The sequence below is a fragment of the Cydia fagiglandana genome, chromosome 8 (assembly GCF_963556715.1).
Source record: "Cydia fagiglandana chromosome 8, ilCydFagi1.1, whole genome shotgun sequence".
Lineage (NCBI taxonomy): Eukaryota > Metazoa > Arthropoda > Insecta > Lepidoptera > Tortricidae > Cydia > Cydia fagiglandana.
The window spans coordinates 7,185,294-7,200,992 of NC_085939.1; the positions used below are offsets into that span (position 1 = coordinate 7,185,294).

The following is a 15,699-nucleotide window of genomic DNA, read 5'->3' on the forward strand; positions in this document are numbered from 1 at the left end:
TCGCCACGAAAATTGCGCTATCACAATCGCTTCTTATGCCTATATTAGATTATGCCGACACCTGTTATCTGGATCTTACTGAAGACCAGCTTAGTAAACTTGAACGCCTTCAAAATCTTTGTATCAGATTTATATTTGGCCTGCGTAAATTTGACCATATTTCCAACTTTCGTGCCCAGCTCAAGTGGCTCCCTATACGTCTTCGACGTAATTCTCATATCTTAGCTCTTCTCTATAGCATTCTTTTCAACCCCGCTACTCCTTCATACCTTAAAGAACGTTTTAGTTATCTCTCCTCCGTCAGGCCTTCACGGAAATATCAACTTGTTCCCCCTCCTTCTTCTACGAAATTTTATAATGACTCCTTTACGTTTCGAGCTGTTCGTCTGTGGAACAGTCTGCCGTTAGACATTAGGTGTGCTAAAACTCTCCAAAGCTTTAAAAACCTTCTAAAGAATCATTACTTATCTCTTCCTTAATGTGCCCCTGTGTATATATTATATATTTATATATATATTGTGTTTGTATTTTTGTATGTGTTTATATATATGTATATGTATGTTATATATATTAAACTATTTGTTTGTACCTATTGGTACATATTTATATAATTGTATATGACCGAATGTGTAATCTTCTTATTCCTGTAACTTATTTCGTGCACTACCTGTTTTTAAAAGTTTTCTATTCTTTATATCCTGCTACCCCAAGGTTGTCTGGAAGAGATCGCTTACAGCGATAAGACCGCCTGTTGCTACCATTATTTACACTGTAAATCTGTTATTTTATTTTTCTTTGTGGTGCAATAAAGAGTATTTACTTTACTTACTTACTTACTTACTGGATTTCATTACGCAGTTCGTCACTGTTAGTTGAAATACATTGATGTAAGAAGAAGGTGTACCTATGTTAGATTCTGACGGAGGATTAGAATCAGCGCAATTAATTGGTTTTGATATTGCATTAAGTATCTAAATTAAATTATTGTATTTAGTTTCAATTTTAAATCTTTAACCTTGTTTCAATTGCCTTTGCAACAAAAATGGTTACCTACAATATTCAGTAGGCACTTAAATAGATTCTTACATAGTTGTTTATTATAAGCAGGAGGCGGAAGGTTGCCCTATGCGTAGGCGTAAGGTACCTAGGTCCCTTTAACCGCTAATCACTAATTTTAAACCCGCATAGTTACTCGTAGATGTTAAATACTTAAGTGTTCAGTGGTTGTTGACATTGACTGGCGTCATCGCGGTCGATAGTTGGCAGTCTGTCAAGTTTCCGTCCTGCCCTTGCACGGCTCTCATTAAGACCCTCGTGATGATGTGACAGATTCCACGTTTACTTTCTATTTCTGAATTTATAAATAACATTCATGTAATTTCACTCTGCACCGATCAAAGTGGCGTGCTCTTGTGTTGGAGGCCAAGACACATTTTGGGTCACCGCGCCAACCAAGTAAGTAGGTAGTAAGTAAGTAATTTCACTACTAGGTTAAATCTCGTGAATTTTACTGATAGTTACTTGCTTTGGACTTCTCGAGACACCTTTCTAGCGTTACATGCTTACACAGGCGTACATAGTCAGCAGGTAGGCGAAATCCGGGTAACATTCCCAGGTATAATATTGGCACATTAAATAAATACATATTTTGATTTTGGCATTTTTTATTATATAGTTCAAGTCTTTTACCTAGGGAAGCTAGGTAGGAGTACCTAGCTCGAACGCATTATAAAAAGCCTTCCTAAAGCCTACATCAACCATTTAACCTCGTTACCTTTTTATACGTGTTCAAAGTGTTCGTTCGTTTTATGACTTATATCTGCCGGCCTAGCCAAGGTTACAATCGCTATCGCTTCGACAACGAAAACCATTATGTCTCTCTATCACTCTTCCATATTAGTGCGACAGTGACAGTTGCGTTTCGATCGCTACGGAGCGTAAGCGATCGGCATCTTGGCTACGCGGCCTGGTATGGATAAATAGGTATGTAAAGTTTGTCACGATCTCGTCACGATGTCGGGCAAGCACTCAAAGGATACTCGTAAATTTCAATACTCTTAAAATGTATAGGGTCGAATCTCTTGAAAGGCCCTTTCTAAAGACGTCGCCGAGTGCGATAAGCACGTACGTTGCGATATTTCGTGTTACACCCCTTTGCGTTTGCGATAGCGGGTACGTACCTAGTACCTACTTCGTTCAATTTAGTTGCACTGAAAAACGCATGGGTAAAGTGAGATTTGAGTTTGAGTCTATCGTATTTTAACCGACTTCAATTTCATAGAAGGAGGAGATTCTGTATTCGGCATGTCACCGATTCACCGATTACTCCGAAATCCGTAGTCCGATTTGAGTATAAGTCTTTTTACAAGATTTTATTTAGTTTCACCTGACCTTTGTCTGTCTGTCTGTACTCAAATCTTGCAAGTTAAATTTGATCCACTTCCCGGTTTCCAATTGAGCTGAAATGTTGTATGCTATTATATATGGTAAACTAGGTCTTATTGGTTAGTCCGGTTTCCTCACGACGTTTTCTTTTATCGAAAAGCGACTGATAAACATCAAATGATATTTCTTAGATAAGTTCCCAAAAATCGTTGGACCCGCGACCTCCGCACTCTCTTACCGCTAGGCCACTAGCGCTCTCAGTCCATATTCACATATAAAAATAAATAAATAAAAATTCTTGGTTTTATTTTAATTTTCCATTCGATTTATTGACCCTAATTCTCAAAAAAAAACAACGGGTTGCACTCCGGGAGTGCCGACAGAAGTGAAAACTCAATGACTAGTCCAAAATGTCTGCTGCACTATATATAATTGACCCTCCTTTCTATTGAAAAACTTTAGTTCCGCAATTGTTGGCCAGTGAGCTTAAATTTGCAGCGTTAATTGTTTAAAATTCGAATAGAAATTGTAAAGTTACCTTGCAGACCTCGCATCTAAATATATTTGGTCATGATATTTTGAGTTTTATTCACCAGTACTAGAGTTCACTTTTATTAGCGATTTCATCAAGATATAAAGTTAGAATGTAACTGTGAGATCCTCGTATTTCAGCCCGTACAAGATTAGAACATTGAGCTTTATTACTTAATATAAAAGTCCAGTTTTAAATAATTGACCTGATTATGATACGTTATGACTAAAGTTCTTTGGTGAATCACATTGTCCGTGACACATGACGTCAGTGTTACGTTACGCGTTACGTTACGCGTTACGCTGAATCGAGTTTATCATTTTTTCCCCACCTCAAAAAGTGCTCAGCGCCGCTAAAGAAGTTTTCACTTCAAAAATCATAATCTAGGTAGGTATGAATCAGTTCTAGTATGATTCATACACGACGAACCAATACGAGTAAGATGCACAATGGACAACAAAATGTAACAAACTGAGGAATAAATCAAGACATTTTAAATAACTCACAATGCCAATCTGGCGTACCTACTTAGCTAAACCAAGTATTATTCTAGTCTTTATTATACGTTAGGTATACTTAAAGGTACGTTTATTTATTTGTATTTATGTACCTAGATTTCTCTTCTGCAGCATTCCTGTTAAAACCCTTGTCAAATAAGCCTACTTACGTGTTTCTCGTGCATTTCTTTTCGTATTTTACGTAGATTAAACCGTTAAATCAACTACGTAAGAATTTAATTTTATATTATACTTTTCTAACATAAAATACCTATCTACATAATAAGTTGTAAATTATATATAAACGATATGCCATGATGTTTCGCAGGTGGTTAAAATTTTAATTAAATACCTAGATAATACCTACAGGTGAAAATAAGAGATACTGACCATAAGAAGACTCTTACCTAACTAGCCCTTTTGCGACGTTATATCTTTAATTATTTAATACTCAAACTGTGTCTTTATTCCGAGTATCTAAAGTACATTCACAGTGGGTCACGTAAAATTCTGTTAAATTTCATCTCTTTAGGTTGCTGGGTATATAACACGAGGTTGACTTTGATAATGTTATTTCCCAATCTATCAAACATTGTGAGTCAACGGCGGCGTGCAGGACATGAGTGAACGATTGATAAACAACATGAAAAATCTGCTTAACATATGTCCTTGGCTCCTCGTCAACACTTATGAAGATAAATTTCGACTTAGGTTCATAACCGAAGATAAATTTCGACTTAGGTTCATAACCGACCCGTTTTAGTCTGACGTTTATTTATCAGCTATCTCGTGAAAAGTGCCGCTTTCAATGCCAGTAAATCAATAAAATTTCACTACACCAGCTCGTAAAGGCTCTCTTTATTCTTTAAAAACATATTGACTGTCAAAGTAAATTCAATGCAAATTTTGTATTTTATTCTCATGTTAGCGTCATAGGCATGACGAAACTGGCCACATTGACCTTAATTTTGTAGATGATTTAGTTTTTAGGGTTCCGTACCTCAGAAGGAAAAAACGGAACCCTTATAGGATCACTCGTGCGTCTGTCTGTCCGTCTGTCCGTCTGTCACAGCCAATTTGCTCAGAAACTACCGGACCAATTAAGTTGAAACTTGGTACACATATGTAAGTCTGTGACCCAAAGACGGATATGTAACGTCAACAAATGAATTTTAAACATAGGGGCTACTTTTGGGGGGTAAATGATAAAATTAAAAAACAAAGTTTTGAAAACTATATCGTGTTACATATCAAACGAAAGAGCTCATTTTGAGAATATCAAGTAAATTTTTCTTATGAATTTACGATAAAAAGTTTAGAAGTTATTCAACAAAATAGACAAAAAATGACCATTCCCCCACCTCTATCTCCGAAACTACTGGGTCTAAAATTCTGAAAATATACACAAAATAGTCCTTTACCTAAAGATGACAGGAAAACCTATTAGAAATCTAAAGTCAAGCGTGAGTTGGATTTAAGAACAAAAATGCGGTTAACGTTTTTTTAGGGACGCAGCCGCAATTGTTTAAGTGAAACGCGATGTAGACAGCTATTGCGAAGGCCCTAGGCCGAATCCGCATATAAGGCCGAAGGCCCGAAGCGTCCCAAAGTAGCGTGCCTTTAGCTTCAAGCGTGAGTCGGACTGAAGATAAAAAAATAAAAAATGCGACTAGGCTGTATCTGGCACATAGCCGCAATGGTACTTGTAGTAGGTACAGTCAACAGCAGAAGTTGCTAAGCGGGCGAGGTGTTCAAAATTACCTTGACATCTTTGCTTGACATGCTCTTATTGTTTTAACTATAAAGTCGCATCCAGATCATTTTAAACCACTCGCCCGCTTAGCAACTTCTGCTGCTGACTGTACTGCAGATTGATTAGGTTACTATCATGGTATAATAATATACTCCGCCTGGTACTCTCTTCCCATCTTTTCTAGGTCACCTGACTGACACAAGCCTACGTCATCATGCGACAGCGCTATATGATAATATGCGATAGCGCTATATACAGCGGCCATGTTATTGTGACGTAGGCTTGTGTCACTCTGGGAAGAGCTTTATTAGACTATGGTTACTATTGTTACGTGTTTTAAAAAGCACTAGGTATAGGTACAGGGTGGCTAAAAAATAAACTAGTGTATTCCCGTTGCCATCGTGCAACCCTGAAATCGCGAAGAAAAATTTGGCTGTTTCATACATTTTGGCTGGTCCGTCTTCTATATAGAAATACACTTATTTTTTGGCCACCCTGTAGGTATTATCTCTCTTCGGCCATCGCTTTTAAAACACTTTCAGAAGTTGTAGGAAGCGCGACCCGTCGGACGCTCGAGTTTTCAGCTCTACGCATTTGGACACTTGTACTATTGTTCGGCATTTAATCTTCAGAGATGTAGAGATATAAGCCACCACGCCAGAAAACTTCATGTTACATCTGGTTTTTGATTGACCCATTCGGGTTTTTCAAGACGTTTCATTCACGTACAAAAAAAAATGTTGAAAATTGTGTGATGTACGGAACCCTTGAAACGCGAGTCCGACTCGCACTTGACCAGTTTTTTTAATGTACGTACCATAATTATAATAAAATTTTTGATACTAAAAGTGAAAAAAAAAATCCATTAAAAATTTACTGATGGCAAAACATTCATTGATTAGGGCTTTAAAAATAACTTTAAGCTTTAAAAAAAGTTTTTTGATTACGTGAATACTTTTGAAAATAATAACTTCGAAAGGCCAGAAATATGTGCTCGCCTCTAACTTTTGAAACCGATGCACAAAAAATTTGAAATAAAATACAAATAATTTCCGTTTGTTTGAGCCATTAACACGATGACATTTCCCCAAAAACCTGGACGATAGTGCTGCAAAGGCACGTCCTGTAAATATGGCTTTTTGTGTATCGTATGAAGTTAAGTTATGAAATTTTCCATTATGCGTAGCCCGACTGGACGCGTACTTTGGCCGCTTAAAATCAACAACATGACATATTTTCAAAACAGAAAATAAAAGACAATCATGTTGTATGGATAGTTAATAAAATTTTATACTTTTCTTGACTATAAAAATCAAAAAAATATTCGAACGTTTATATTATTACCATTTCTAAGAGCTTGCTACAGTCAAACCAAGTAAAGCCTGCAGCGGATTTGATAGCCCACTCAGTGCAAGTGTTATTTTTTAAACGTCAAACTTCTACGAAATGATTACGTATAAATAACACTTGCACTGCGTGGGCTATCAAATCCGCTGCAGACTTTTCTTGGTCCGACTCTAGTAAAACACCCGTATAAGGCGTGTAGTACACACGTATTTAGATGTATGTGTCGGCGGCAGATCGTAAAATCGGGCATATCGAGATATTCCTAGGCATATCATGAAACGCCGCCATTTCATGATCTGACTAACGACTACCAGCCATATCGTTCAAACCTCAACGTTTGACGATTTGCCTGGCTACGTTTAGGCATATCAAATAAGTAGGGAGTGATATTCCTAGGCAGATCATGAAACGCCGGCATTTCATGATATGCCTAGCGGACACAAGCCATATCGTGCAAACCTCACGGGGTGATTTTCCTAGGCAGATCATGAAACGCCGGCATTTCATGATCTGCCTAGCGAACACCAGCCATATCGTGCAAGCCTCAAGGGGTGATATTCCTAGGCAGATCATGAAACGCCGGCATTTCATGATATGCCTAGCGAACACCAGCCATATCGTGCTAGCCTCAAGGGGTGTTCCGTTCTTAACGTTTAGTTTTTAAGTAATTAATCAAATTTCTGCGCGCTTCTACCGTTTATCGATGCAAAGCCAATACGCACTTCACAACGATACAATATTGACATTTTAGCCAATAGGATCGTCCGAAACTCTCGGGCGGCACGCTCAGGACGAGCCTCAGCAACGCCTCTGTTGGCGAAAAAGAGAGAACTAGCGACACACCGCGGCATGCGGATCGACCGCTATCGATTTAAATCACATTATATGTATTAAGCCTCCAAAACGAAGTGTTTTAGTGATATATCATGCGTGACAAAAGGCCTAAGACTGTTTAACGTACCGCCGGCCGGCGTGTGAAAAAGGAGAAGGTGCTGAACGTAAAAAAATTACTAGTGGCATCGAGAGGATTCCGCCATTGCTGCAGTATCAGGTCCGTCCAGTGCGTGATATCCTTTGGTTATTTTATCGTGTTATACCGTTTATTACCGGTGAGTATAGATATTTATGCTCGATCCTGAATGTTGTGAATTGGCATTGCATCTCATTCCAAAACCGCGTCATTTTTCAACAAGGGGTGATATTCCTAGGCAGATCATGAAACGCCGGCATTTCATGATATGCCTAGCGAACACCAGCCATATCGTGCAAACCTCACAGGGTGATATTCCTAGGCAGATCATGAAACGCCGACATTTCATGATATGCCTAGCGAACACCAGCCATATCGTGCAAACCTCACAGGGTGATATTCCTAGGCAGATCATGAAATGCCGGCATTTCATGATATGCCTAGCGAACACCAGCCATATCGTGCAAACCTCACAGGGTGATATTCCTAGGCAGATCATGAAACGCCGGCATTTCATGATATGCCTAGCGAACACCAGCCATATCGTGCCATCCTCACGAGGTTATTTTACGATGCGCCCGGTATGAAGCTAGGAATATCAACGAATGCCAATGCTCTGATCGATCTGCCGCCTCTTTTATAAGGCAGATCGTGATATGCCTGGGCAAATCTTAGTCAGATCATGAAATGGCGGCGTTTCATGATATGCCTAGGAATATCTCGATATGCCCGGTTTTACGATCTGCCGCCGACATATGCGCCACAGCCAAGGCAGCCATGCTGCCAAGTAAATATTGAGCATAAACAGAGCAAACTGGGTGTTAAACGAACCACGAAAGCTAACTAACCAACGGCATCTGATTGGACTCCCGCGCGAAAGAAGGAAGCACTAGGTTAATATTATAATCATATTACAGTAGAATCCGTTTATTATGACTCCGCTTATACTGACCAACCGCTTACTATGACGTAATTACTGTGCGAAGTTTGGTTTTCATATTTAATTCTTTGTGACAAATTCGGATAAGATGACTTCGCTTATAGTGACAAACCGCTTACTATGACCTAAAAATCCTATTTCCATGAAATTATGTCCGGTTATACTGACACATGCGCTGGTTTTCGTGGCCGTCATCACATCTTTCCCTTTGAGGACGTTTGGTGCGTTCGTGGCGTGTAAGGTATTTTAGTTTTGACAAGTTGATATTTAATACAAGTTTAATAAAACTCATTTCTCATAAAGGAATTTGAGACTAATTTGGAAAACAACAAAAATAAGAAGTTGTACAGTATGTTTATATGACATCCGCTTAGTATGACGTGTTTGTCACTTCCCTTCGATGTCATTATAAGCGGATTCTACTGTATATTAATATACGGACGATATGTTAAAATTACCACATATGTAGTTTCAAAGTTTGAGAAATTGTTTGCTTTGCTTACCGATAATCTACTCTTCTAATGTTATCGGATAATCGTTTGTAAGAGTAAATGGGATAAAATTACTTTGAGCAGATTTCTTAGGTACATTATTTTATACGCATTATAAACATTGTAACTCTGCGAATTAATGAAAATAATGCATAAATGGGTGCTTATAATAATAGCGCGACTTTGCTCGCCAAAGGCTGAATTCTTTAGCTTACGGTATTGAGTTGTTCTGAACAACGCAAACGATATGCTCTGAATAGTTCACAAAGAAGCAATTAAAAGTTTAATCCCTTTAGTTAAACACTGATCGCCCTGACGACAGCACCTGCTTGTAGATAAATCACTTTTAGTAGTTAAGATTAGAAATACGAATTAGCATTCTATTGTGTGTTTGTTGTGGAAAATATGGAAATTTTATTTGTACAAAATATCATTAACATTAAATGATAAGTAGGTACATAATAGTACATAATATATCCTTGAACATTAAGTTGCACTTTGTTATGAAAACACATTAGAACTATAATAAGTTTTTGGCAAAAATTTCATTTTTGGTACAAGCTTTTATGGCTCACTGTACTTTTCTTATGACAGACAACTAATATTCGTCGAGACAATTATAAAAACCCCTAACACAATTAGGTTGCGTTGTTTCATCACAGAGTTCCTATAGCCACCTCCTGTCTCCATCATCAGATCAGCGCGTTGGTGCCATAATATTGTATTGTCATCCGATTTATACACATGCATGCAAAATTTCAAAGCTCAATCGGAAACCGGGAAGTGGATCAAATTTAACTTGTAAGATTTGATTTCAGACAGACAACGGGACAGGTGAAACTAAATAAAAGCTTGTAATAAAAAAGTGAACCGCAATTAACACAAAAACATGCGACTTTGGTGACAGAGCCAAACATACCTAAATGTATATATCTACGTACTTATATATTTCGAGTTAACGTTAACTTAGTGATTAAACTTACCTTAAGATCAAAAAACCGCCAACCAGCACAGCCACAAACATGACTTTAAAGTTTCTATACAGTTTGACAAGTTATTAGAAAAGTGGAGTTATAGTTGCCGCGTGTTTATATCCGTTAAAGGCGCGTCGGGCATTTGCGTCGCCGAGACGTGCGAGGCAGATGTTCGTAGACTTGCAGCATCCCGCCGCGCGCGGCCGAACCGCGCATGCGTACAATCCGCAAAAATACCACCGCCAGCCGCGACCGTGTCCACCGAAACCTGTTCGTTGAAACAGGTGTTTTTGAAACTTGAAAGTCCTAAAGAATACACAATCATTTGGATATATTTTAATTATTTTAATACTGTATTCCAATGACGCTGAATAGGTAACAAGCTTAGTTAAAAGTAACATGCATATACAAACTTCTAATCAAAGTAAATAATTAGTCTACAAACCTTACGTCATATTACACATTTAAAAATATATTATGGAACGTCTATCGGAAAACTTTATTAGGTACATACATACAAAAGAGAGATCATAGCTTAGTTTTTTTTACCTACCTATATGTATAATTTACTTGTATTAAATGTCAAAATGTCAAACAACACGGAACCTGAATTGCAATTGGAAACTAGTTTCCAGAGTTCCTTACCATGAATATAATTGTGGCGACAGACTCTTCATTAATTCAAATTGGTTTTAGCGTTCAAGCTTTAATGGAAACTGAATTAATATCAAGACTTGATTCCGCGCTACAAGAGACTTGATATAAGTCGCAGTTCATTACCATCAACGCAATACAAATTTATTTTACGAGAATACAGTACTGTACTTAAATATTATCTTTAAACGAGCAATTCTTGTATATTTATTTATATGTGTGCGTATATATTTCTGGGATCTCGGAAACGGTTCTGATTTCGATGAAATTTGCTATACGTATGGGGGGGGTTCGGGGGCGATCAATCGATCTAGCTAGGTCTTATATCTGGGAAAATGTATTATGTTTTCCGAGAAAATTTCTGTCTCCCAGAAAATTTTTTGAAATACGAGTAAGATCGCTAACCTGCGTAGGTGTAAGCGGGGGAATGGGCACATTTTGATTTCCATCTCTCGATATGGTTACTGTAACTTATGTCACAAATTAAATAAATTTTATTGTAGCGGTCATTCTGGTTATCCGCCTACTTCATAAATTTTTGCTATTAAGGAAGCAATACAATTTCAAATATTAGTCAGGCACTAATTTTTACAAGAGCAACTGCCATCCTTCCATCCAGAGAGAATATACTAGGCTTTATTGGGATTGGTACGGTTTCCTTGCGATGATTTCCTTTCTTGAAAGGCTTAGAAAATTAATTGTTTCTGAATAAAACGTATTAAGTTAAAATTTGGAAAATGAAACATAGAACAAATATTTTTGGATATAGCGATTTTTTTTTATAAATAGATCGGCGATTGGCTCTAGTCACACCTGATGGAAAGTGAAAACAGAGCTTAAAGGATGACTCACGTTAGACCGGGCCGTGTCCGGGCCGGAGCTTCCGGAGCATCGATTCCTATGGAAAGCATCACGTGATAGCCTGTCATGTCATAGAAAAGTAAGCTCCGGAAGCTCCGGCCCGGACACGGCCCGGTCTAACGTGAGTCATGCTTAAGATGGAGCTCACCGGTTCAGTAATAGCTTATTCACTCTAGCTTTAAATATCTTTAGATATCTTTTTTATAACATAGGTACTAAGCGAACACGAAAGTGCCTATTTGTTCATCAATATCGGCAATGCGAGTCCTTATTGTGGGCTGTGCCTCGCCTGCCTGATGCGAATTCATAACGCCATTACGCTTAAGTACGTAATACGGTTATTATTGTTCACACGCACGAATATTGCCTCGCACTCACTTCTCGGAGGCATTGAACGCTTTTAAACGTCTTATTGTTATTTCTTTACCTATCACGGAACGATGGTGTTTCTGGACATTTGAGAGGCGTGCGCGGCCCCGAAGCCACAAATATTTTAAGTTTCGATTGTTATGCGTTTTTCATGTCAAACCACACACGAAGGTCACTTGGTCGCTGTCACGTCTCACAAGGATGATACAATCATACCAGTGATTTAACAATTTGTACAAGATACGGCGAATGTAAGATAACATGACGTCACGTGGTACGCTGTCAGTACGGTGTGTACTGTCTGTGCTGGTACTGTCAGGAGTCAGTACCAGCATAGTAGTATTGACACCTAACCATTAACGGCTGATTAGTAATCGTGACAAAACTGACGGTCAATATCAAACCCCATACATTTTCTCAGGAATGTGACGGTTAGACGTTACTGAAACACAACTTAAGTCGCGCTTTAAAGTACAAGCTAAAATGAAAATGCCCTATAATACTTATCATTTTGGTATGAACCAGTTGCGTTTGCGAGTAACATCGATGACAGATTTTTCAAATCTGAACATTTGTCGCTCCAAAAGCCAGGCTCCCTGCGTATTGCGGCTCGATTCGGGAAATGAATTAACTAGATACGATATAGTAAAGATATGTAACGTTCCACGGCAAAGGGTTATGGCGGCCGGCGCTTACGTCGCATAGCGCAGCAATAATATTGGAGCGGCGCGCGGCGTTAATAATAGCGTAAGCGCCAACCGCCATAAGGTTCGTGGGACGTCACATATCTTTACTATATCGCATCTAGTTAATATCTAATTCGTTTCCCGAATCAAGCCTTTAGTCAGAGCTCGTGCACGACATGTAAAACGGCGCAGGGAACAATGGCGGGCAAATGGCGTGATCCCTAAAGACCGGGCTGATTGCTCCGCCGGAGTCTGGACTCCAAGGTAATGGGATTCGAATCCGCTGACTGATCACTCGTGAACACTCTAATTGCTTGCATTATATTTGAGATTGAATAACTTGGCGAACAACTCGGAGTGCTTTGGGTAACGGAAGGGATGTTAATTAAATGCCTAAATTAGATTTGTTATAGTCGTGTTTGAAACCTCAGTACGGACTTGGCTGGTTTTGAATTTGCAAGCTTGTCACTTTAATTCTTCAATAAAACACGCAGTTCTTCTAAATACTTACACAATTATATTCATAGGACTAGTAACATGTACATCGAAGCAATTAACTATATGGATGTCTATGTCTAATAGTTGCCTGAAATAAAAATTGCATTTATTCATTCAATTGAACGAATGAAATGAATTATCTCATTATTATTCAACAACGGTGGTAAAGAATCCGAAGGCACGTATTCCATACGTTACGTCTTATGTAAGTACGTTTATCATATACCTACTTTGTCTTTTTTTATAGAAGAAATTCAAAGGTGTATGTGAAGTCTCCAATCCGCATTAGGCTCGTGAGGGGACTATAGCCCAAGCCCTCATACGTGAGAGGAGACCTTTGCCCAGCAGTGGGACGTATATATACACGCGTATTCGGGAAACGAGATAATCACAAGATCTAGAGACGATATAGAGATCAACTAGATTTACATTAGATATCGACTAGATGTGACTTGGATATCTAAGTCATAACTTATCGAAATCGTTCAAGAGGACCTCCAGAATCGCGGAAACGTCAAATTTGACATATCTATCTTACATATATCTTTAAATTATCCATATCGTAACTTGTTGAGGTCTAGTAGAGATCTAATTCATTTCCCGAATCGAGCCGATAGTCTGTTATTATTATTTTTTAAGCATCAAAAAGTGACATTTAGCGACATTTTGTTAACAATTCTAGTTTTAGTTGTTAGATCTGTTTCCGATATGATACTGATTTGTAAAGTAAAAGTTATAGAAAAGTAAGCGCCGGAAGCTCCGGCCCGGACACGGCCCGGTCTAACGTAAGTCATCCTTAAGCCGTCAAGCAAGTCGGTGAGAAAATCACAACTAAGTTATCGGGAATTACGTAGCAATCTAGGTACTGGCACCGTAGCTCCGCTACGCTCGTAGCGGGCGCTATTTACGTAGCTACGGCGCTCCAAAGTGCGTGGGAATGGGCACGTAATGTAAAAATAATTTTGTATGTAAATTGCATTTGGAAGCTCTCGGAAAACATTTTGAACTTTACTAAAGCTCTTTGTTACGAATATGAGTGATTTAATAAGACCCGAAACATCTGCCACGACCGCGATAACGTAAGAAGATAAATTCATGAAAATTAGCACCAAAATATTCATAAATGCTCAATTTGATTACGTGAGCATCTAATTAGTTTGGAGGCAAATTTGGTATTAATAAAATTGACACTTATTTTTCTAAACGTCAAGTGACACGATATATAAAAATAAAACAAGCTTTAAAATAATAATTTAATTCATACCTACCTCAATGGTTGGTAAGAAGTATGAATAATGTAAGGTATGGTTCAGTGGGTGGGTGTTGTAGTGATGAACGCGGCATCGGCCGGCTTATGAAACAATTTGGAGCTAGATGCGCGTCCAGAGACCACCCCTATTTATACTACCACGGGTTCTAGACTTAAAACAAATGTAGCAATTTTCTTGGTATTTTGCCACTTTTGTGTTATTTCTAGTCAGGATCGCGAGCCCTTTTAATCCTTATAGGAGAAAAAAAAGTGTCCTAAAATTTCCATACATTTTTCAAACTTTCCCACAAAGTATATGGGGAAATGGTAACACAATAGGAAAAAACTCTGGGACATTTTTTTATCCCATCAGAATCGAAAGAGCTCGTGATAAAATAAACGCTCAATTACAGTTAGGAAGTGAGAAAAAATACAGTGTCTGTTTAAAAGAACAAAACAATATTTAATATTTTACTCATCTTACTTAGAAAAATTGGATGTGAGGGGCTGTACTGAACGAAAACTCTTAACTTTCGTAAACTTTATTAAACAACGGAATATTAGGAAAGATTCTGAGGAGGATAAAAATAATTAAGGCGAAGTTTGCGCTCCTAGTTACCTAACAAGTATAAGTTTCAAGCGATGAACACTTGAAAAGGCATTAGAGATATATTTTTTAAACATTGCAAAACCGGACAGGCCGCGTAGCCAAGATGCCAATCGCTTACGCTCCGTAGCGATCGAAACACAACTATCACTATCGTACTAATATGGAAGAGCGACAGAGAGACATAAAGCTTTTCGTTGTCGAAGCGATAGCGATTGTAACCTTGGCTAGACCGGCAGCTTCGCTAACCGAAGCGTAACGGTTTCCAAAAAGTCAATACCTATCGCGTTTAAACGCATTTTAGTTGTCTAGTTTAGGTCGCACAATATGATGAAAAATATTAGAGTAGTCCATAGTAAGAGAGCCAACGGGCAGCGTATAAAGCACGTTTCTTTTAAATCACTATCATTTGGGCAATGTCGCGGCCCAACAAGCCGGGGCACCATTACGACAGCTTCGACCCTTGCTCCACTCACTATTTCTCACGTCGGCTCCCGTATGTTACAAGCACCTATTTCTGTAACGTTCATACGCTGACAAGAAGACAAGGTAAAGAGCTCTCGTGCGCTGTCGATTGCGATGAAAATCAAAAAGGATTTATATATTGGCAACATTACGCCAGAAAATACTTGAAATAAAATATCGCGGGAACTTATCTAAGGTAGAGTCTGTTCGGAAAGATAAGAGTCGTGGAATGTATTGGGCCCCATACATTCCACAACTCTTTCAGCACAGGCTTTAGGTAACCATTTTTAGATTAGATTATATTTTTATAATATAGGTATGTATGTATATAGGTAATAGGTATGTCTGGTTGGATCGAACTTTGCAATAATTGTTTATATTTTTGTTTAAATGTTTCATTTGCCACCAAGTATTTTGGCAA

The 15,699-nt window shown here is 38.4% G+C and overlaps 1 protein-coding gene and 1 long non-coding RNA gene across 2 annotated transcripts in view; both read right to left on the bottom strand.

Annotated features, from left to right (window-relative positions):
- LOC134666602 (gamma-aminobutyric acid receptor subunit alpha-2) overlaps positions 1-10,036 on the bottom strand; it is a 51,042-nt gene extending 41,006 nt beyond the window's left edge. The window contains exon 1 of the mRNA XM_063523817.1: positions 9,899-10,036. Within this exon, the coding sequence (XP_063379887.1) occupies positions 9,899-9,939 (41 nt within the window). The 5' untranslated portion in view covers positions 9,940-10,036. The remainder of the gene's footprint in view (positions 1-9,898) is intronic.
- LOC134666619 (uncharacterized) overlaps positions 1-15,699 on the bottom strand; it is a 205,770-nt gene that overhangs the window by 115,601 nt on the left and 74,470 nt on the right. The gene's annotated exons all lie outside the window — the stretch shown is intronic.